We start from the raw sequence: 24,197 nt of genomic DNA, 5'->3' as shown, positions 1-24,197 counted from the left end.
TTTAATGGTTTCACGGCTTATATTTAAGTCTTTTATCCACCTTGAATTTATTTTGGTGTATGGGACCAGAGGGGAGAGGGGAGAGAATCACAGGGGAAAAGGGGAAGGACTCACATGAACAAGTATAAAGGACACATGGACAATAACTAAGGTGGGGGGCGGGAATGGGAGGGAGGTGGGGAAGCACTGGGTGGGGCAGGGCTGGGAATATAAGACAGAAAACTGTACTTGAACAGAATTAAATAAATAAAAAAAGAGAAAGGCTCAGGAATTGAGAAATATTGATGCAGAGAGAGAGAGAGAGAGGATGCAGAAACAGAGGGACAAAGATGCCTTGCACATTATTATAGGCACTATATATTCAAACTTGATGGTGGTTTATACTTCTTATAAGCAGTAGGCCAACTTTCTTATGCCTGGATTTAGTGAATACTTTTGCTTACTTAACATAATTTTATACAAGTCTACATACAATCACACTAGAACTGTATATTAGTGAGGCTTGAGAATATGGTAACACATCTCCATAGGAACAAATGTATATTATACAACTCATTTCTAGAAAGAGAAATCAGTCATGTTTCTGTTCTTGATGAATGGGCTTGTTATAGGCAGAGTCGAATGGGACAAGATTGGCTTGCTATCTCTGAGGGAGATCACATGTGGGTGTTCATGCACTTCTGTTGTACTTCAAATGCGGTCTTCTTTCAGGATGTTCTGTATTAATTATTATGGGGTCACATTTTCTCTCCTCACTAGATGAGAATTTTTTCATTATACTTGATCTAATTTTTAGGGCTTCCTGAGAAATGCAGCTTACAGTAGCCACCTCATTTGAATATCTCACAATTTATAGCTGGAGAAAAGCACTCTTGGATCCCAGTTGGAAACTATAATGTATGTATAATTGTCTAGTACAGTGTACTGGGTACACAGGAGTACTAGTGCTATTTGCAATTTTTAATTTTCAGATAAGTATAAAGGAATTGGATACAGTCCAGATGAGAGTAGCAGAGACAATTAAACACTTGGAAGCTAGGAGTCATGGGAAAACAAACTGACTTCTCTTAGAGAAGGGAAGAGATCACTTTAAGGATATAAAAGAGATGATAATCAGCTCTTATCCATGTGCTCTGGAAGAGATAAGTATCTAACCAGCCACAGGAGAAAATTTTCTCTAAGAAATAACACAGTTGGATACCAGATCAGACTTATAAAAATACTGTACATTACTCTCATTGAAAGAATAGTGAAAATGAAAATATCCATGCCTACCTCTATGTGATATTTTGCGAATTAGGACGCAGTGTCCAACATAAGCAAGCACTTAATAAATGTTAGTTTTCTTTCTCTTTCCTTGAAGAAATTCAAGTCCTAAGATGGTGAGTATTTTTTTCCCTAGGCCAGGGTTTGGCAAAGTACAGACTGTGGGCCAAATCTGGCCTACTGCCTGTTTTTGTAGGTTTTTTTGGAACAGAGCCATGTCTATTCATTTCCGTATTATCTGCAAAGACTGTTGTAGAGCCACAATGACAGAGCTGAATAGTTGTAACCAAGACCATAGCTTAGCATTGCTGAAAGTATTCACTCTTTGGTCCTTTAGAGAAAAAGTTTGCAGACTCCTGCTCTAGGGGAAAGACCGTCATGAATGAGCTGTCTGGGGTCTTCTAGTGATAGGATTCCATTATTGCTTTGCTTAGGGGTAGGTGACTGAAAATTAGAATAAATAAAAAGTCATCACCATTGACATTGATTGGAGATGTGACTAAGGAAGGTGGTGTTAGGTGCTTTTCTTGGCTCTACTAGAATTGCTATAGGTGTTTTCATCAGTGAAGGCCAGTAATTTTTATGCCAGTGAAGTATGTGTACTGAAGGAGCATCGACCCTGCCAGTTTTACTGCTTAACTAAACATTCACATAATGTCATTTCTATGTTCCCTATACTGGAATAAAGGGTATCTTAAAAGCAGCAGGTATGAGGTTGACAGTTTGGTCCTTTTTCTCTTATGTGAGTTGGTCTTGACCTTTTCAGGAGAAGCAAAGCTTCTCAACCAAATAAAAAGAAGCCTAACAGAGAACACCTGGACCATTTTTCTTTAGTAGATGAGCCCTAAGATAGAAGAAAAGATTCCCTTTTATGTTTTTGCCTTCTTTCTGATTCTTTACTATCAAGTGTACAATAAGATCAGGTCTGAGAGTCACAATACATGCTGTTTTTGTGCCATCATAAGCTCCCCCAACCCTGCCCCAAAGCAGGCAGATTTTATTCTTTCTAACTGGTGGAGTCTTGTTTCAAAGGCCTTGAACTCCAGGCTGCTACTGAAAAGGCTTTGACATGTCAAAGGGAAACATCTTCAGCTGGAACAAAGCAACTCAAAGTGTCTACTTTGTTTGGTACTCAGCCTTGAAAATGAAAACAAAAGCAAGGAGAAGGCGAGGCCAACAAATCACACCCCAAACACAGAAGCCCAGCATTGAGAATTTCCCAGCAGTCCCTGCACTCACCTCTCAGTGATATTCTTAGCAGTCTGTAGGAACCGTGCATGATCATTCTCCTTTAGAGAGTGTTCCGCTTGGGAGATGAGTGATGCTGACCGCTCAATGCACTGTTTGCAGTTTGCAATCTGCTGAGCCAGCTTCCGAAGCCTCATCACCTTAAACAAAAGCATGAAGAGGGTTATACGGGTGTCCTTGTGTAGTGAAAATGCATTGGGCTGGACCCTTGTGATGTGTGCATTTTGTTGTATGTAAGTTTCCCTTCAATGAAAGTTCACAAAATAGGCATGGGGAAATACTGAAATGTGGCATTGTTATGGGATTCTTGCCTTAGATATTCTTTATCTCCTTGGAGAAGTGTCACTGATTTGTTTTATCAGGAAACGCTGAATTGCAAATTGCTTTCCTGTTGATGGGGAAAAAAGGTGTTGTTGTTCAGAGGTAAGTTATAGAGGGTCACCAGACCTCTTTCCCTGACTATTACACACATGTACTGTAAGATTGTAGAGAACCCTGGAATGTTATTTTATCTCAGTTTTTCAGCTGTGCCATGATGAAAATAACACATCTCCATAGGAACAAATGTGTGGCTTAAGTACAGCCATTTTCTAAAAAGTTCTTTACAATCTATGTTATAAAATTGTGATATAAAAACATTAGGTATTGCTATTTCCCCACACTATCTAAAACTCACGTGTTAAATTAACAGAAAGGGAGCATTTTTCCATTGATTAATATTTTTCCTGTTGAGCAGATGAGAGAAAGCCAAAAAAAGCACAGCTGGGCTGTTTCCCCTCACTGGGAACGTCATTTCCAGGCACTTTGTGCTTGCTTGATAACTAAGAGCTATTTTGATAAGCATTTCCCCAGTTGGGATAAAAATGCATGTTTGGTTCCAACCTCCACTCCAATTCCTGATTCCGTCTTACTAAAAAACGACCCTCAAACGTAATTGACTGTAACCTCTGGGGCAAGCCTAGATAAGTCCATGGCAACCCACTTGACCACTCACTCTGGTGTTTGAAATGTGCTGTGAGATGAAGCCCTCTGGCCAGAAGCCAAGATAAAATCAGACTGTTAATTGGAATTGCCATGTGCCTAGTGCCCCAATCCACACAGCCTGGGACAGGTCTTGGCTGGCTTTATGATCATTCTGGAATGGAAAACAGCCCTGGGTGAAAGGGTAGGGAGGAGGCCAGTTCATCTGTCTTCCAGACAAGGGGGATTCAGGCTCCCTCCAGAATTCCTGCTAACTCCAAGAAATTCCTTCTTTCTCCAAGTCATCATTATCATCCTCATGCAACTCTAATTGAAGAAAAGGAAGGAAGGAGATGTCAGAGCTTGAGGCCTCAGAGGAACATCAGATTCCAGCTATGTCATGCTACAGAAAGCAAAGGAAATGAATGCTGAATTGAGAGGCAGCAGCCACAGATTTCAGGCAAAAGTGAGGAGAAAAGTTCTTGAAAGTAAAGATTTAAGGAAAGTGTCAAAACTCTGGGGCAAATAGTATGTGATTTAAGCCTGATAAAAGACTTAACTCATTATAATTATAGTGACCATCTGTAGCAGATTAACTGTGTTCATTAGTTTCATAAAAAACAATAACACTTACTTTACACCAAGTAAGATTTAGATTCTAACATCATTATATCTTGAGTACATTTTAAGGTATGAGAACATGTCCATAAGAAATGGAAAAGTAACTTCAAGTCCTTAGAACAAACCAAATAAATAGAATACATAATTATACAACATGAAGAATGCTTTTAATTACAAGGCAGAACTGAAGATGTTTAATACAATTCTAACAAAAGAAAAATAAGGTCAAAATATTCCATTAGAATATCTCTATGTCAATCACTTATCCTTTTGGCATGCTTATTAGTGACTATAGAGATTACAAATTAAACAATGCTCAAATTCCACTTTTTGTTTATTTTATTCAGCTATGATACTGGAAATTAAAAGTGACATAAGTGGAAAAGAAAAAAAGCTCTAAATCATGCATAAATTGAAGCAAGCCAAAACAAGAGCCTCCTTTGAAAATGTAGAATATTTTATAGAAAACAATTGTTGGCATACTTTTAATTTTAATTCAGTGTACAATTCCATCTAACAGACTAGACTGAGGCTTTTCAAACCAGTGTGCACAAGAATCAGCTGGAGATTTTTTTAAAAGAAAAACGAGTTGTTTGCAGTCAGTCTCCAATATTCTAAGTACGGAGATACAATTGGCAGAACAGCAGGAATCAACATTTTAACAAGCAATCAATGTTTTTTGATCTATAGGTGATGAATCATTAGTGTGCTCAGGACTAGCACTTTAAAAAATAAGTAGAAGAGAAAGGAGGAGAAAAGAAAGTACCAGAGTGCATTCCTGTTATAAAGAGCAAGTTATGTTTTATAAAACGTCTTCATGAGTGTGTGTCTGTGCTGAATTTGATGTCATATGTATTTCTTATTATAGGTTTCATTTAAAAAAAAGAAAAGAGAAAACCACTGCTCTAAGTTCACAAACTATGGTCTGTGGGTTCTATCTAGCATGAACCCTGTTTGTATAAAGTTTTATTGGCACACTGCCACATTCATTCATTTATGAATCATCTATGGCTGACTCCATGCTACAACTTTGGGCAGAGGTGAGCTGTTGCAACAAAGACCATATGGCAAAGCCTAATATGTTTATTATCTGGCTTGGATCTTTACAAAAAAAGTTTGCCGACTTAAATGATTCTGATCAAATGGCACTGATTTGAACCACAGTCTGTGAAACAATATCCTACATGGTAGTGCACTTCAGTATTAGACACTGAGCAGTTAACAAAATACTAATTTCTTCATTAGAAAATACTTTTTTAATGTATTACTTGAAAAATCTGAGAAGATGAAATTTGATTTTTGAAAAAGGAAAAAAAAACTTGATCCTAGTACATAAGGAGAGATTCTCTGTATGCATGTGTTACTCCTGCAGGGGAAATTTTTCCAAGTTGGCACTGTTTTTTTCTTCTTTGGGAAGTGTGATGGACACAATGTGATTTTTAGAATTCATTCCATATTCATCATGGAAATATTCTGTCTGTTGGAATGTCCTTTTAGTGGGGACATAGACCTATTTATATCATTTTATTGGTTGTTTATTATACCTTACATATGCTTTTAAAAGCAGCTCTTTATTTTTTCTTAAATGTATTTTAAATACATATATATGATTCCCATTGCAAAATTGCCATGTCCAAACAATTGATCTTCAATTAACACAAGTATCTGAACTGACAGGGAGGCTTGTACTCAGCATTTCTATAAGGTCATAGAAAAGCCTGAACACTTAATCCAAGTTAAATCACAGAGATTTAGAGTACATAAAAACAGTGAAAAGAAGGACTGTTTTTCTTTTTAGCTGTGGCCTTCTAGCACAGATTTGTGTCTGAACATAAAGTGCATCATTTACTTAATCTGGAATTTTCCATAAGCATTTCATGTGTTGACATGAAATTTTTCCTCTACTACTAGAGAAATAAGACAATTCTTTCCCAGGGTGTCTCATGGCTTGAGACTCTGCAGTTCATGTTAAGTATAAAGGCTATTTATTTCAAAGAATGCACAGTATTCTGAGAGCAGGAATGACCAGTATGTACTGACGTGTAACAACAGTGCCTGCTTGGCAACTTCCCCAGTGAGGGGATTTGTGGTGAGCTTGTTTCCACCAGGTCTAACGATGGCCTTGTGATTGGCACCAAACATGATGGAAGCACTCACAAAGTAGATGAAATTAACCTTTGTGGTCTCCAGGATTCTGCCAGTTCTTCCTCCGGCTCCCCAATTCCAAGTGCTAGTCAGAGGGCCCTTCTCTAAATTCAGTGCCCTCAGCCTGTCCAGCCACCACTCTGGGCATCCTCCCTGGGCACCAAATCATACTTGCCCCCATCTGCTCAGCACCGCACATTTCCAGGGTGTTGGTGCCTGTGCTCTTCTTCTTCAAAATGTATAACTGACACCACATGCCCTGGCCAAGGACTCAGTCACTGTGAATTTCAGGGTTTGGAACCAACTACTCCTTGGTCATGTGCCAAACAGTAACTCAAGAGAAGGCTGAAAGGACCCTGATCTTTTCTAAGTAATGTTTACCTTCTAATATTGCCTTCTGAGATAATGTCCCTGAGCAAATATGTTCTTTTTAAAAAGTGATATAGTTCAAACAGGCAATTTGAAAAGTAATATGATCAATTCCCTGCACATAGTACCAGCTTTACTACAGCTCAATATTTTCACCATATTAGTGTCAGATTTTTCAAAATGAAGTAAAAAACTATTGATAGCATTTATGCCTTTGTGTGCCCCTCCAGAAGCAAATACTCTCTTAAATTCAGGGTTGAATGAGACTACATCAAACTCAAAAGCTTCTGCACAGCAAAAGAAACCATAAATAAAACCAAGAGACAACCAACTAAGTAGAAGAAGATATTTGTAAATGATTACCTTCAATAATGGGCTAATATCCAAAATATATAAAGAACCCACACAACTCAAAAACAAATAATCTGGTCAAAAAGTGAGCAGAGAACCTAAATAGACACATTTCCAAGGAAAATATACATATGGCAAACAGACACATGAAAAGGTGCTCAACATCACTAGTTATAAGGGCAGTGCAAATCAAAACCATGATGAGATAATACCTCACACCTATCAGAGTGAGTATTATCAATAAGACAAGGAATAACAAGTGTTGGACAGGATGTGGGGAAAAGGGAACCCTAGCACTCTCTTGGTGAGAATGTAAATTGATGCAGCCACTATGGAATGCAGTATGGAAGTTCCTCAAAAAACTAAGACTAGAACTACCATATAATCCAACAATGCCTCTTTTGGGTATCTACCCTGAAAATTTGAAACCACTTATTTGAAAGTTGTATGTACCCCTATATTCAACGCAGTATTGCTCACAATAGTGAAGACATGGAAACAACCCAACTGTCCCTTGAAACATTATTGGATAAAAATGTGATACATACATACAATGGAATATTACTCAGCCCCAAGAAAGATGAAATATTGCCATTCGCAACAACATGGATGGATCTTGAGAGTATTATGCTAAGTAAAATAAGTCAGATGGAAAAAGACAAGAACCTTGTGATTTCACTAATATGTGGGGTATAAAATGGAAAGCAACAAATGAATAAATAAAAAAAACAGAAGAAAAACAAAATTCATAGATGCAGACAACAGAATGGTGGTTACCAGAGGGGAAGAAGGGTGGGGGAGGACGAAGAGAGCAAAGGGAGTCAAATACAAGGCGACAGAAGAAGACAAATCATCAAGTACTGAGCCCACAGAGTATACAGATGCCATATTATGAAGTTGTACACCTAAAATTTATGTTATTAACCAATGTTACCCTAATAAATTTAATAAAAAAGAACCCAAACACTAAATATATATCACCTTACATGACGAAAGGGACTTTGTAGGTGTTATTAAATTAAGGATCTAGAGATGGGAGATATTATCCTGGATTATCTGAGTGATCCCAACAGATTTATAAAGAGAATCAGGAGAATCTGTGCCAGAGAACGAGATTTGAATATACAAGCAAAGGGTAGAATGATATAATGAAGAAACCATGAACCAAGAAATATGCATGGCCTCTAAAAGCAGGAAAAGGCAAGAAATGGATTCTACAGTAGAGCCTCTGGAAAAAACCAGCACTGCCAAAATCTTGACTTTGGCCCAGTGAGACTGCTTTTAGTCTTCTGACCTCTAGAAGGACAAGTAATAATTCTTTGTTGTTCTAAGCCGTCAAGTTTGTGGTAATCTATTACAGCAGCAATAAGAAACTAACAAGGCACTGAGAACTGATCCCTGTACGCAACCATGTAAAAGCAACAAATTACCCTCTGTATGCGTATTAATAATTAATCACAGCTGTATTTCAGGCAGTCATGTGTCTGAGAACCTAGAAGATGTCAGGTATTAACAGACATACACATGTAGTGCATGATGATGGAAGAGAAAATATATCCTGTAAGGTTTCTGGGCTGATACTCAGTACTCTTCTAAGTTGTACATTTTGTATATGGGGAAAAGTAGTTTCTTAACTCTCTGAGTCAGTCCTTGGCCAGGGAATAATTTCATATTAATTTGTAAATTCATAGTAACAGCTTCAACAACTACTTAATTTGATTTTACTTTAACTGTTCTGATCACCATCACAATGTACATGTATAAATGTTTTTCAATGTATATAGGAAAAGTAACTTGAACATCATATGATATTAGAAGCACCTTTAGAATTTTGTAGAAAACAGAAGTATACATATATTAGCTACTATAATCTCTGTGTACTTCTTAATACTTGCTAATTTGATTTAATTATGCATGATTTAGTATAGTTATGACCAATAATAAAAGAAATTCATGAATTTATTGTATCTTGAATGAGTGTCACTATTTTAAATATTTATAAAATTATCTTTTGAGGGTGGAAGAGAAATTGGTTAAATAAAATGGATCATAAGTATTTCAATATAAATATTAGTGATTTAAGAATGAGTAAAGCAGTTATCAACAGTTTCTAAATGAATTTTGAATAAATAAGAAAGCATCCATAAAGAACAATATACATTTGTAAACTGCTTTTTGAAGATAGTTTATTATAAAATCATAGGAAATTTAAATATAGAAACATTATAAAAGAAGTGCTATTCATATGTTCAAAAATGGGTATATGATATAGTGGAACTACAGGAGTTTTGCCACCATGAAATTATACATATCTAAATTTATGGGAAAGCACTTTATAATTTTATGTACATATAAGCTCTGATTCATTTAAACCTTTATTTAATACTGTGTTAACTGCTAGGGCATAGCAATAAATATGAAATGACCTCTCCCTCTACAGAAATCTCATAGAGAAGAGAGATGGAAAACAGTTGTTATAGCAGACCAGAGCTCCATGCTGCCTCTTAAAGGTGGGTGTGCATAGGAGACTATGATAACACAAAGAGAGGGGTGGAGGAAAAAATGGCCAGATAAAGGGATTTGAACTACACCTTCACAACTTCTGAGGAGGTTATAGAAAATATAGAACAAGGGGGTATTCAATATTTCCTAAGCTATTGAAGTGCATGGAAGTATATTTGCTCTAGCTATAGAATATGAAATCTTCTGCCCTAGAAATTGTACCTTCCCTTCTTTGATCTTCGTTCCAATAATTTGTCGTCTTTGCTGAATGATTTCAATGAGAAGATCACACTCCTCCATTAATTTTGCTTCTTGACGTGATGCATTGACCTACGGGATAAATAAAATGGTAAGCGTTAATTTGGCCTTTTTTCAGCTAATGATCTTATTAATATAGACTAGTATGTTTCTGGTAATCATTGAAAAGATACTTTACATGTTAACTATTTTTCTACTTATGCGGGGATAGTAAATATAAGACTTACATGTTCACTCCTCATCTTGCATTCCTAGAAAAAAATTATTATCCAATGATAGCAGTCTTTCTGCTAAGCCAAACTCAGCCTCAGAATTTTTCTTATTAATACAACATGTGCATAGCTATTACCAATTAGTTGGAAACCGACACTTGAAATTTATTTGCAATGCTTGCTTTTATATTTTGAACAAAAGTGCAATTTTGGCATGTTAAACAAAAGCAAGTTTTAAAAATGAATTATTCATTTATGAAGGAGAGATTACTATCAGTGTCTTTGAGACAAATTGTAAAAAAAGGTAGCAAGGCAAAATCACATTCATTTAACTTTTCTTTTAAGCACTGATGTCAACTTTGTATTTAATCAATATAAAAAAATTTAAAGACCCAGGATAGTTAAATATTTTGTTAATCTTATGACATAATTTAAAATTTTACTTCTGGCATATTTTTGAAAGACCAAGGTTCTACAATGAAAGCATGTCATTCTCCTGGAAAGGTAGATCATTATAGAATGGCTTGTATTTGAAATTTTTAAGATTCATTGTATACAAGGGAGGGTCAGAATTAGCTCATTCTTGGCAAATGGGCTTGGGAAATACTCAGCACATGCTGTTTCCTCCATCTCATGACAATTCTGAAATGCTTATTCACAGAAGCCCAGAAATCACAGCTGTGGGAAATGGAGATAGCATGCATGAGCTTAATGATTTTCACACAGCACAGGAGAATCTGCAGTGTTATAAGGAATGACAATAGCACTGATTACTCTAGCATATCCCAGGGAGGAGACCTAGCCTCGTCATTAAGTCCTTTTGATTTGGAGTACTTTATTTAACTGAAGTAATTTCATTCTCTAGGAATGAGATAAACTGGAATTAGGATCAGGAGTTCAGGATAAAAATCCACTGGTAGTTGTTCAGAGAAATCATGTTCTGTTTCCAGAGTCCAGGATTCCTTGACGTGTATTCCCGATCATTAGAAGACTCAGCAGAGAGACTACTCAAGACATCTTTTTATTTAGAAGACAACAGTCACTGGCCATTTGCAGCAGACCACTGGATCATGTTCTATGTCAGATTAGTATTAATCTAATACTTGATAAATGTTTAATAACAAAAGAAAAAATTAAAAATGCATTGATGGACAAATACAGAAAGCAGAACTCAGGCTAATATTTCAAGGAAGTTAATCAGTATGCTGTTTCCCTTACATACATATTACTTTTTTCCAAAATGTAAAATTATTTTATATTATGGATTTATCCTATTAATATATTCAAGACATTTGCATCTCTTTCATGAATAGGTTTAGACTGATTTTCAGTTTCATACTTTATCTCAGGTTTGGTGTCAATGGCATAAACAGTAAGAGTAATTATTTTCTCATTTTACAACAAGTTCAAAGACAAAGAGGCCTGGGTTGGTTAAACTAAAACATTCAAAAGGGCATTCAAGGTCCCGGCGTGATGAGGACCACCTCACACACTCAAAATACTCCCAACCATCCCTGCCAGGGACCTCCTCCTAGCCATAAACCTCCACAAGGCACCCTTGTCCTCTGTGTTCCTCAGACTATAGATCAGTGGGTTCAGCATGGGGTTGAAAAGACTGTAAGACAATGACATCATCTTCCTTTCTTCCTGAGAGTGGTGGCATTTGGGGGACAAACACAAGACAATGGCACAGCCAAAGAAGAGCCGGACCACGCAGAGATGGGAGGAGCAGGTGCAGAAGGCCTTTCTGCAGCCCTCCCCAGATTGGATCCTCAGGATGGCGAAGAGGATGCGTGTGTAGGACACCAGCACCAAGCACAAGGGCACCACTAAAACAAACAAGGAGCCCACAAAGATGACAAGTTCATTGAGCCTATTGTCAGCACAGGCCAATTTGAACAACACAGTACTTTTTAAAAATTTTATTTATTTATCTTTAGAGGGAAAGGGAAGGAGAGAGGAAGAGAAATATCAATGTATGGTTGCCTCTCATTCATCCCCCACTGGGAACTGGCCTGCAACCCAGGCATGTGCCCTGACTGGGAATCAAACCACAATCATCTGGTTTTCAGGCCCGCACTCAATCCACTGAGCTACGCCAGCCAGGGCTGAACTATACATTACTTTTATGTCACCATTTTTAGTTCTCCTTGAGGCTTCCCAAATACATTTACATATCTAGGGAAACATTTACTTGAAACCCACTATTCCCAAGAAATTTCTTGTATTTCCTTTTGATCTCAAACTCAACTTAATAACTGACTACAACTGAGTTGCAAAAAGGATGGCATCATATTGAAATGATGGGCACATCATGATGGAGAAAGTATAATTTCTGGGAAGGAGCATCGTACACTTGAAAAGTATCTACTAGAATGAGACCTAAGAACTAAGTTGTATGTGAGCATACAACCAAAGTAAATCTAATAGCATGCAAGTTCCATAAGGGCAGGGATCTTTGGTTGCTGTATTAAATGAGGCATCTGTCCCAAGCACCCAGTGGCATACCTGGCACAGAACAGGCATTCAAAAACTATTTGTTGAATGAATGGATAGTGAAAATGACTTCCAAGAAGAGGCAAGGTAAAATGCAATGAAGCAAGTAGCTATCATGATATACTGCAAGCACTCAATATGCAGTTTTCCAGGACTATATAGACAAAAAATTATGTCCTAAGGATTTTTAGCGAGGTGGAGAGGGGGGTGTTGACTTCCTTTTACAGCCTTACTGAGTTTTATTTCACATATCATAAAATCCATCCATTTATAAAGTGTAAAGTTTTGTGGGTTTCAGTATACTCAAAGTCATACAATCATCGTCACAACCTAATTTCAGAACATTTTCAACATTCCCAAAAGAAATTCCATGCCCATTTGCAGTAACTCCACAGTTTCACTACCTACCCCCCTCAGGGCTTAGAGAGCCACTAATCTACATTTTGTCTCTGTGTGGATTTTGTTATTCTGGACATTTCATATAAATAGAATCTAACAACATGTGATTATTTTTGTCTGGCATATTCACTTAGTATCATGTTTTGAAGATTATTCTATGTTGTAGCATGTGTCAGTACTTCACTACTTTTTATGCCAAATAATATGCCTTTTTAGTACTATATACCGCTTTTTGTTTATCCATTCTTTAGTACATGGACCTTTGGATTATTTCTATATTTTGGTTACTATAAATATTATTGCTATGAACATTATGTATATATTTTTTGTATACATATGTATTAATTCTTCTTGAGTATAGGAGTGGAATTACTGGGTCAGATGTCAGTTTAACTTTTTGAGGAAATGCCAAACTGTTTTCCAAAGTGGCTGCATAATTTTATATTCCAACAAGAAATATATGAAGCTTCCAATTTCTCCACATCTTTGACAACACTTGAATTGTCTTTTTTGAAAAATTCATCCCGGTGGGTATGAAGTGGTATTTCATTGTGGTTTTTATTTGCATTTCCCTGGTGGCTAGTTATGTTTAGTATATTTTCATGTGATTATTGGGCATTTGTATGTCTAATTTGGAAATATGGCTATTCAGACCCTTTGCTCATTTTGTGATTGGGTCATTTATCTTCTAATTATTGGGTTGTATGATATCTTTATGTACTCATCAAGTCCCTTATCAGATATGTGATTTGCAAATGTTTTTTCCATTGCAGGGGTTGTCTTTTCACTTTCTTATTCATGTCCTCGGAAGCACAAAAGTTTTTATTTTTCTTAAGTCCAATCTATCTATTTTTCTATTGCTACTTGTGCTTTTGGTGTTGCAGCTAAGAAAACTAATTCAAGGTCATGAAGATTTATACCTGTTCTCATTTAAAACTTCATCTCTTACATTTAGGTCTATGAGCCATTTTGCGTTAAGTTTTGTGTGTGAGGCAAAGTATGGGCCCAGCTTTATTCTTTTACTTGTAAATATCCAAGGGCCTGAGCAATATTTACTGAAAAGACTGTTATTTCCTCTATTGAAGTGTCTTAACACTTCTGTCAAAAATCAATGGACAATATTGCGAGGGCTTCCAATTTTGATGTTGTTGCTAATATATTCTGTGATTAAAGATATTCTGGGTTTGACTAAACATGGTGAGGCCCCAGTAGTAAGCCTAGACTAGGTGCCATGAAATGTATGGATTATTAGCTCTACTCATATGATATTTGGAAAGGAGTATCTCCATTTCTAGGTTTCCTATTTTGTAAAATGAGGTGAATAATATCCACTCTTTCATCCATGTGGTAGGTACTATTGTGGTAAATGTATGAAATAATATGTGAGGAAATAACTAACATCATGAAGCCATGGACAAATCTGAGGTAGTACTGTCTATACTGAGAAGTATTTTTGTTAATAGACTATGATTTGGTTTGGGATCTATTTCATTCTCCAAATCGCTGGGATATGGAGAAAAACTGCCCCAGTTGCCATTGTAACATATATTCAATTTAATCCAAATTCTGACTATTCAATATTTATAATGAATAGCTTTGTTTTTTAAAAAAAGAAAACATGGACTGAGATCTATTTTGTTGAGTCAAATATGTTTTGAGAAAACTCATATCATAACCACCATTGGCCCAAATTATAAATTCCCCCAAATTTAGAAACATGATCTGTTAATTTTAGGCCAACTATTTTCCTTAGATCTTTCAAAGAATATGGTGTTGACTCTCCTTTGAAACCAAGAAAGTTGAATCACTTTTTCTACTTTGATGAAGCGTCCAAATTTTGTAACTCTATCATTCTTATATTCCAAAAGGTACAATACAATAAGTTGAACACTATCTGCTATCTTACATTTTCAAAATTCTTCTACTACAAAGAAGTTTTCCACAGTTTGCTGTTTCACATGACACTTTAAAAAAAGTAAATGATCTGATTGGACTTCATTTCATTTTTTTTAAAGATTTTATTTATTTATCTTTAGAGAGGAAAGGAAGGAGAGAAGGAAAGAAATATCAATGTATGGTTGCCTCTCATGAGTCCCCTGCTGGGAACTGGCCTGCAACCCAGGCATGTGCCCTGACCGGGAACCGAACCGCGATCGTGTGGTCCGCAGGCCCGCGTTCAATTCACTGAGCTCCACAAGCCAGGGCTGGACTTCATTTCTTAAATAGGTTATTAATTCAAATATGGCAGGGTCTATTGGTTATTTGCAGTATGTTCAGGTATTCCTAGTTCCCAAGTTTGGTTTGGAAGCTGGCAGCCCTGGTTATGATTTTAGCTTTCATTTCTGATTCACATCTTTTGATTCAGAAATCACTACAGCTGATGGAAGTGCATGGTGGGGACAATCTAAGGATGCAAAAACAATCCCAGAAAACCTACTTTCATAGACCTATACTTCCACCTTTGTGTGTTAAGTCTCCTCAGTCCCTAACCTAAACACAAGAATGGAGATAATTAGTAATTATGCATAGGTGACTACTGTATGCCACATCGGGATGACAATGGAAATGGGACCCTTATCCTTCAGAGCGTTTGATGTCATTGGACAAAATATAGGTTAAAATTGAGCTCTTTTCCCATTCCAGGAACCTCACTGTTACTTTTTTTCTCGTATCAATTATTCTCAGTCACTTTCACCTCATCCCATTTGGGCCATACCACTGTGCACAGTATGTTCCTCAACATTTGGAGTTACAGTTTACTTTCTCATCTGGAAATGCGTCATTTTCTACCCATTGTTGTCTTTTAATCCTTGGTACTAACTTAATCTCTTTAGAAACTACTCTAAATTAAGTCTTCTAAAGTTATATTCCATCTCAATTTTTCAGGATTTATTCTTCTTTTAGAAGTTACTATGCTTTCTTTTTAAAGATCCAAATGCCTTTAGTGAGGTTTCAAGCACCATAGCTAATGTCATGCAAGCTCAAGTCATGACTACTCTTACAAAACACTTGTGCCTTTCACTTTGAAAGCTATATACAACAACTGATTTCTTCATCTATCCAACAAATAATAGTGACTTGGTTCTCACAGTATCTCAGACAGCATTCCAAGTACTGGGCATTCATTGAGGTCCAAGAGAGACAAAGTTCTCATTATCACAGAGTTTACATGTAAGCATAGAGGAACAGGCTGAACAAGTAAAAAAAATAAATAAAAATTTCAAATCATGACATGTGTATAAAGGAAATTAAAGAGACTAACATACCCTGTTAATGGACATGGCTAAGAGTAGGGTCTTTTATATTGGTGGTTAGACAAAAATTCTCTAACAAGTCTGCTAGGGGATGAAAAGGAACCAGCCAAAAATTGTGGAAAGAGCGTTTGCAAGTGCTCGTGACTCCGCTTTTTCTCTTTTCATTGAATTTTTTTTTGGGGGGGTGGCAATGGTTAATAAAACAATACAGGTTTCAAGTGCACAATTCTAAAATACATCATCTGCCCCTACACTGTACTCTCACTTCCTCAAGTCAAGTCTCTTTCCATCATTTATTCCCCTTTGCCCTGTTCTACCTTCCCCTCTCTTCCCCTTTGGCAATTACCATACTGTTGTCTCTGTTGTTTTTTGTTTGTTTGTTTGTTTTGCTTAATCCTTCACCTTTTTCACCCAGGCCTCCAACCCCTTTTGACAGTCTGTCCTCTGTATCCATGAGTCTGTTGATGTTTTGTTTGTTCATTTTTTTGTTAACTAGACTCCACATGTAAGTGAAATGATATGATCTTCCTCTTTCACTGCGTGGCTTATTTCACTTAGCATATTACTCTCCAGGTCCATCCATGCTGTCACAAAAAGTGAGATTTCCTTCTTTTTTATGGCTAAATAGTATTCAATTTTGTAAATGGGCTTCTGCTTTTAACAGGTTATGCCTCCTCACAAATTACACAGTCTTTCTTCATTATTCACAGGTTCTGTATTTGCAGATTTGGCAACCTGCTAAAGTTTAAAAATTAATTTATAAGCCCCACATCAATATTTGTAGCCTTTTCACATCCATTTGCACATATGTTCAAAATATAAAATATCTGAGACACTCTACCAGCACAAAGCTGAGGTCAAACAAGGACACTTGGCCTTCTTGTTTCAGCTCTCATGTGACCACAGGATAGAGACACAGGGCTAGTGCAGTGCAAAAAGCTCTGGCCTTAGGGCTAATGCAATGGGGTTTGAGTCTGAACTCTGACATCTGTTAGGAAGGCAGCCTTAGGCAAGCCACTTAACACTTCAGAACTTTCTTTGCCGTTTTATAAAATAAAAACAATAGAATCTACCAGGACAACTTATTTTTAGGATTATGATCTATGTGAGGTGTGTGTGTGTGTGTGTGTGTGTGTGTGTGTGTGTGTTTCCCCTAAGAGCAATGGTTCAGTGTTTGCCAATTCAGTGTTCCTGGTGACTTTATACAACTTAAGTACCATGAATAATGAGAATTGATTGTATTTACCTACTACCTAGTGTATCCACAGTTGTTCTAAGTATTTTGGGGGCAGGATGGGTAGAACGGGAAGGGAAATTATGTAGGTAAGAAACAGAAGAACAGAGTCTTCTATAGCTAGTAGAAACTGGCTAACTCACTCTCTCCTCTTCCTATAGTTATTTTGCTGCTTCTTTTTGACAGACTATGACTTTCTGATCCTGTTACAACCTAATGAAAGAGAAATTAGAAAGTTGGATAAAGAAATGAGAATACAAGGTCAACACTAATGTCTTACCCTCCTAGCCCTTAGATGTAATTCAGCACTGAGAGCCACTCAGCCTCACTAATGTTCATATTAGATACCAATAATCAGTTGCAGTCCTGCATATGTTGGCACTGGGTACACAGCTTATCTGACTTTTCTAGCAACACAGTTACATGTGCTCATTCCTCAGATTAATTAATGATAACATAAATGAGTTGGCTATTTTCTCCAGAGCAGTTGGTTAGCAATGCCCAGTAAAGAGATTCACTGCTAAATTTTATGGTATAACAGTGTCACAGTATTTCACAGAAGGGTGAGGTGAAACAGACCATTTATTATTTTGTTCTTGTCATGTATGTATAAACATTAAAGGGATTTAATTACATGCACACACTAAAAATTGGACTAGTGTCTGTAAACAGTTTCTAAGTATTTTGAAAAAGTTGCTCTCTTCATTTGACTTGTATTCAACTGCAAAATGAGATGCTCAATTCAGAGTATAAACATTGTTAGATTTCAGACATGTATGGCCTTAACATTGTTAGAAATATTTTATGGAACTCTTAGAAAGAAACATCAATGAGTGAATATATCTGGCTACTTTTTACAGTGAAATTCGGATTATTAATATGTATTTTGGAAATCCTTATTAACTCATTTTGTTCCAATGAGTTAGCCATCTCTAGATTTCCAGAATAAAACCTTTTAATTCTGCTTGTGAAAAGGATATGCTGACTTGTAGATGACTTCCTATTCATACACAGATGCAAACACTAAAGTGAGCTTGGGAGCAGATAACCCCAATATGTTGGAGAAAGGAAATATTTTTTCAAGGTGTTGAGGAAAGATGGACACTTGCATTGCACAATTCCAGAGCCCATCATTCACTTTGAATTCCAAGAGAATGGTGCCCCGTAACCTGTGCAGCCTAGAAGAGCCCCCACCACACTGGCCTACCATTACTGCACTCTTGAAATTGTATGTATGATCAAACCGCAAGCCCCCTGATGTAAGACTCCAAATCTTGCTGTCCTTGAAATCACTACCAACAACAGTGGGGGTTTAAAAGACAAATGGACACTTGGGCTGCTTCCATATCTTGGTGATTGCAAATAACGCTGCAATGAACATAGGGGTGCTTATGTTCTTTTTGAACTAGTGTTTTGGGTTCTTTCGGATATATTCCCAGCAGTGGGATAGACGAGTGGATGAAACAACTATGGGACATTTATACAACGGAATACTACTTGGCTGCAAAAAGGAAGAAAATTTTACCCTTTGTGACAGTATGTATGGGTGGATCTGGAGAAGATTATGCTAAGTGAAATAAGCCAGTCGGAGAAAGACAAATACCATATGATTTCACTTATATGTGGAATCTAATGAACAAATTGAACAAGGAAAATGAGGACAGACTCAGAGATGGAGAGCAGGAAGACAGCTAGTGATGGGGTGGGGTGTGGGGGTGGAGGAATTAAGGAAAAAGGACTCATGAAGAAAGACAACAGTGTGGTGATTGCTGGGGGCAGAGGGGTATAAAGGGACTAAAAAGAAATGTAAAAAATACAATAAAAATTGTTTTAGAATGAAAGACAAATGTATACTTTACAAATTTGCCTAAAATTGGTCTTCATGGCAAAAGCAATGCTGTACCATGATTCAAATTAAGGTGACCTTGAGAAAGGTTAAAACTCTTTTATATCTGATGCTCTGCTGATGTTGTTCTTGTTTAAATTCAATAGCACTTTTCTATTTTAATAAGAATGTGTAATTTTCAGTCTGCACACAGATATAAAGGAATTAGTGTTATAATATTCTAATAGTACTGTTATTTCATATTGTTATATGTTATGATGTCTATAACAAAACATTGGGGACCTTAATTGCACTCTGTTAAGGGCTGGAGCAACTGAAACATAAATGAGCTGCAAGATAAGCCAAACATTTGGCCAGAAAGAAGAGGGGACAAGGAAAACCTGTATCTAATTGGGCTCTATGCCCTGCCATGGACCACTGACCAGGTGCAAAGAGAAATATGAGGATCTGAGGGTGCTTTGGGTTTTATTGCCAAAGGCAGCTGTGATGAACATTCCAGACCCTGGGGCAGAAGTTAGAGCTGCCAGAAGGAACAATGAAAAAGACTCTATACTTGAGTTTGTATATAAAACTGAGCCAAGCAGAACTGAGTAAGAGCAGACTGTATTACTGTAATCCATCTAATATGTTTACATGTAATCTTCACCCTGAAGCTCTCTCACACCAAAGTCAAATATTTTTGAATCTTGCTCAAGCAGATGACAGTGAGAAGAATGGCCAAGTTTCCAGAGTCCCTGTCTTTGGAGAAGAAGTCAAAGTACAGGACAATATTTTTAAATATTTAATATGGAAAAATTTTGACTAAAACTTTTAAAGCCCAAGAAAGGCTTTTCAGAAAAACAAAAATGGAATCTCTTCATAAAGTGTTGTTGGTGGGAAGTAGCAGTAGTGAGGGCATGGAAAGCAGCTACACATACTCTGGCCTTTATTACCAAATGATGTGGTGGAAACTGATTTGGCCCAGAGAAGATCAATTCTATATATTGATTAACCCCACTCCAGATGGGGTTTTGCTATGTTTCTGTGATGAGAACAAAAAACAGTTCCTTAGCCCTGACTGGTCTGACTCAGTTGTTTGAGTGTCTGCCACAAATCAAGAGGTCACTGGTTGTTGAATTCCCGGTCAGGGTGCATGCCTGGGTTGTGGGTCTGGTCCACTGTCAGGGCATGTAAGAGGTAACCGATTGATTTTTCTCTCCCTCTCTTTCTCCCTCCCTTCCCCTTGCTGTAAAAATAAATAAAATAAAAAAAATAGTTCCCCCATGGGAACAAATCTTAGAAACATGAAGCTTGAATGTTGGATAAAGAGTGAGATGCTATTAAAAATGGCAACACAATGTAGTAAGCTGAGCAATAAACGTCTTCTTATAAATGAAAACACAACTGTAATAATACGATGAAACTATTTAACCAGAATGCCACTGCTGTTGCCTAAAACTCTGAAGCTTCACAAAAGGAATTTTTCTCCCAACAGTAGTACGTGCAACATGTCCATCCAAGCTGTTGCTGATGTTAATTTTTCAGTAAAACAAAATTGTCAAGCAAGGTGAAATAATTTAGAGTGAACAAGGCTAGAGAAGGCAGTAGCTCAGAACTCAAGGTCATGAAGAAGTCTTCCTTAGACTGAATGCCAGCTCTTCCTTAGTTACTGTTGTGAGTTTTGGGGCATTTGCCTCAACTACCCATTTCTAAAGTTCCTCATCTGCATAATGAAGAAAATACCAACTGTTAACTGGTATACCAGGTGTTCCCCCAGGGGACATTTGCAATAGCTGATAACATTTTCAGTTGCCACAACTGAGGGTGGAACAGAAGTGGGGGGGGAGGGGGAAGGGTGTGCTCCTGGCAGCTAGTGAGTGGAGGCCAGAGATGCTTCTAAACATTCAGCAATGCGCAGGACTGCCCATCATACCATAAAATTATCTTTCCAATGTGACCCAATGTCACAAGTGCTGGGGCAAAAAAAACCCTGGAGTGGACTGTGGTGAGAACTAAATGAATTAGTACATGAAAAGACATTGAAAAATGCTTGGCACATAGTAATTACTCAATAAATGTTAACTGTCACTATTATTAACAAACTGTTTATTTGGAATGTTTGTATAGAATCAGCATGGTGAGTTCTAGCACCAGCCAGCCTGTGTTGATTACCTGGAGACTTTTTAGCATGAATCAAAACTTTTATCTACAGCTTCACCAGAACAACGGCTTTGGAAAGTATATGATTAGTACTAACTCCAGAATCTGGGGAGTTACTTTCAAATCCCAAACACAACCCTTAAAGGCTTCTTCTTGGTGCAATAGGCTGAGGGAGGGAGGCAGAGAAAAAAGTCATTCATGATGTAGAACGGGAGTTGGGAAACTTTGTTGTAAAGAGATAGCTAGTAAATATTTAACTTTGTAGAGTATAAGGTCTCTATTGTAACTACTCAGTGCCACTGTTGTAGTAGGAAAGCGGCCATTGACTATATGTAATCAAATGGGTATGGCTATATTCCAATAAAACTTTATTTACAAAAACAGGTGATGAGTCAGATTTGGATCTAGGGACATAGTTTACCAACCCCTAGCATAGAGAAAAAGATTATGAACTCTGCAGTCAAAAAGCTGAAGGTATGGAAAATGTGTTGAATTTTTGTGAGAATATTTCTTTATTTGTATACTTTCTATAAAAATATCTGTAAGTTATCTGGCATATAGTACATAGTTGATATATTAATTTCCTTCCTTTAAGGCATGAATAGTTGCAATTACTGAATCCATAGAATTTCAATTTAAAAATGAAAATATACTTGCAATATGGTTTTTACTACTCCCATGATGTCCTGCTGACTTCTATACATGTTGATCTTCCCAGGATATTTCGCTGAGTACACTCAACTGAATTCAATCTTACATTTTTGGCATTAATACCACAGACTTCTCTTTTTGTATTTAATGGTAACTCTGTTCAAAGCAATTTTAAAAAGAAGCAGCAAAATGGAAGGTGTTGCTCATAATTCATTCAAAAACAAAAAACCCCTCCCTTCCTTTCTCTTATTAATTACACACTTTATAAAACAAATGCTTTACACCCTTCCGTTTGGGTTGGACGCAAAGAAAAAAAATTAACCTACCATGGGCATTTGTCTTTATCAAGTTTTTTCATACTCATAAATTTTATGTAAAGTAATATTTTCAAGTAGTTTTCAATAAATGTATTTAGCAAAAATTAGCCTTTAGGCATTGTGGTCAAAGTTTAAAAAAAGTCACTTACAGAAGAGGATGGTTCAATGAGTGCCGGGGAGGATGAAGGTGATGTGTTTTAGGGAAGGGAAATCATTTCTAATGGAAAGAGGAAGCTTCTATCCTGTGACCTTCTGTTACTCACTTTCAATCTTACATTCCATTTCTCATTAAGTGGTATTCTTTTTAGTTGTTTACAATGATTCCTGAATAGAGATGTACTGGAAAAATACAAAGTTGGGCTCCTATCCACCATTGAGTTACTTAAGTATAGGTACCATCTGCTCCCCTGCAAAGTTGTGAAGAAAGAGAGCTGGGTCCTTGGGTCTTTGGCATTTTTTACAGTGGGTGAAACAGATTTGATTAAATCTTTGATAAAGCTTGCAAGTGGAAGTAGAACTAGAAAATGTTAAGCTCTGTTTCTGTCTTCCTGATGCACCCACAAGTGATAGGTATAAAATATTTTGCCTGGTTATTGTCACTGTAGGATACCAACCGAAGCTGGTAGACTAATATTTAAATATCTTTGTTGCCTAGTGCTTAATATTCACATTTATTCAAATACAGTGAAAGAGGAGAGTTTATGGAAATTAAACATGTGAACTATGGTCACACTTGGGATAAAGAGATTGTGTTATAATTCCATTTTAGAGGAGGTTTTCAGATTCTGTTCTTGAAGTAGGGCATGAAATTGGGATAGAAGCACAAACTGTTGCCATGAAACACCAATAGGGAGTGGGGAAGTCAGATAAGGAAAGGGATGAAGCCACTGAAGTGTGCTTTACCACTGTGGGCAACTGGAAAGGAATCCCCCTGGGGAACTCTGGGAACTGGTGCAGAACACTCCAGCTGATGGGGAGAAAGAGTGGTATTTAGCTAATATCCTCCATCTGTGGCTCTTTCAAGGCTTTTGGCAGTGGATGGGCATTAACCCCCCTCTGGAATTAACTGTTTTGGGGGGTTAGCAGAAAAAGTCCCCAAGCAGGTTCACAGCTAAGAGCTCTCAGACCAGGGGAAAAGGACTGGTGAGTGCTCTGTGGGCATGGCACTGACAGTTACAGACAGGAGTGTTTCCATTAGAGGGGACTACAATCTGGACGTCTAACAAGGGCTCTCATGGATGTCAGAGGGCACTGGGGTCCCATTTGTCCACTTTGTCCTATAGCAGTGATTTTCAATCTTTTTCATCTCCTGGCACACATAAACTAATTACTAAAATTCTGTGACACACCAAAATATGTATTGTTTTGCCAATTTGACAAAAAATAGGTATAATTTTGATTTGTTCACACCAGATTGCTATTGTTGTATTGGCTATTTTTTTAATTTCACAATCTAAGGGAAGTCAGTGCCCCTGGCTAAAGAGTCAGGTATTGCATGTTTAAAAAAAACATTGTGGCACACTGGTTAAAAATCTCTGTTCTATAGCTCTAATGACTTAGGACTAATTGCAGAGCTGAACAGAGTTTGCATTTACCAGTGTTTTCTATCCTAACCTTGGCCATTCTTTACCATGGGGCCACAATCTACCTACCAATGTTCATTTGCAACTGACCGCAAATGGGTCGAAATCTGAGCAATGGCAGGCAAAGTTGCCTAGAAAAGAAAACACATGTAATCTAGTAAGCCAGCCTAAAACATATATACTTCTTTATCTAGAAACTCCTCACTTTTCCATCATTTCAACTAATTGTGAAACTATTGTCTTTCCAAAACAATGGCTTTATAGCTTTAAGCTTCAATATGTACAGTTTCTGTGGTAAAACTGGACTTGAGTTAGGGCTTACTCTATTATCTGAAAGGTCAACTAT

General features: G+C 37.1%; 1 protein-coding gene across 4 annotated transcripts in view; it reads right to left on the bottom strand.

Moving 5' to 3' along the window:
* MID1 (midline 1) overlaps window positions 1-24,197 on the bottom strand; it is a 372,089-nt gene that overhangs the window by 34,311 nt on the left and 313,581 nt on the right. For all 4 annotated transcript variants that reach the window (XM_037055572.1, XM_037055570.1, XM_037055573.1 and 1 more), the window contains exons 4-5: window positions 9,685-9,792; window positions 2,506-2,654 (exon numbers count right to left, since the gene is read on the bottom strand). In XM_037055572.1, the coding sequence (XP_036911467.1) occupies window positions 2,506-2,654; window positions 9,685-9,792 (257 nt within the window). The remainder of the gene's footprint in view (window positions 1-2,505; window positions 2,655-9,684; window positions 9,793-24,197) is intronic.

Source organism: Sturnira hondurensis, unplaced genomic scaffold (assembly GCF_014824575.4).
Source record: "Sturnira hondurensis isolate 20B ecotype Veracruz unplaced genomic scaffold, ASM1482457v3 Scaffold0008710, whole genome shotgun sequence".
Lineage (NCBI taxonomy): Eukaryota > Metazoa > Chordata > Mammalia > Chiroptera > Phyllostomidae > Sturnira > Sturnira hondurensis.
This window is presented reverse-complemented; position numbering and strand designations above follow the sequence as displayed.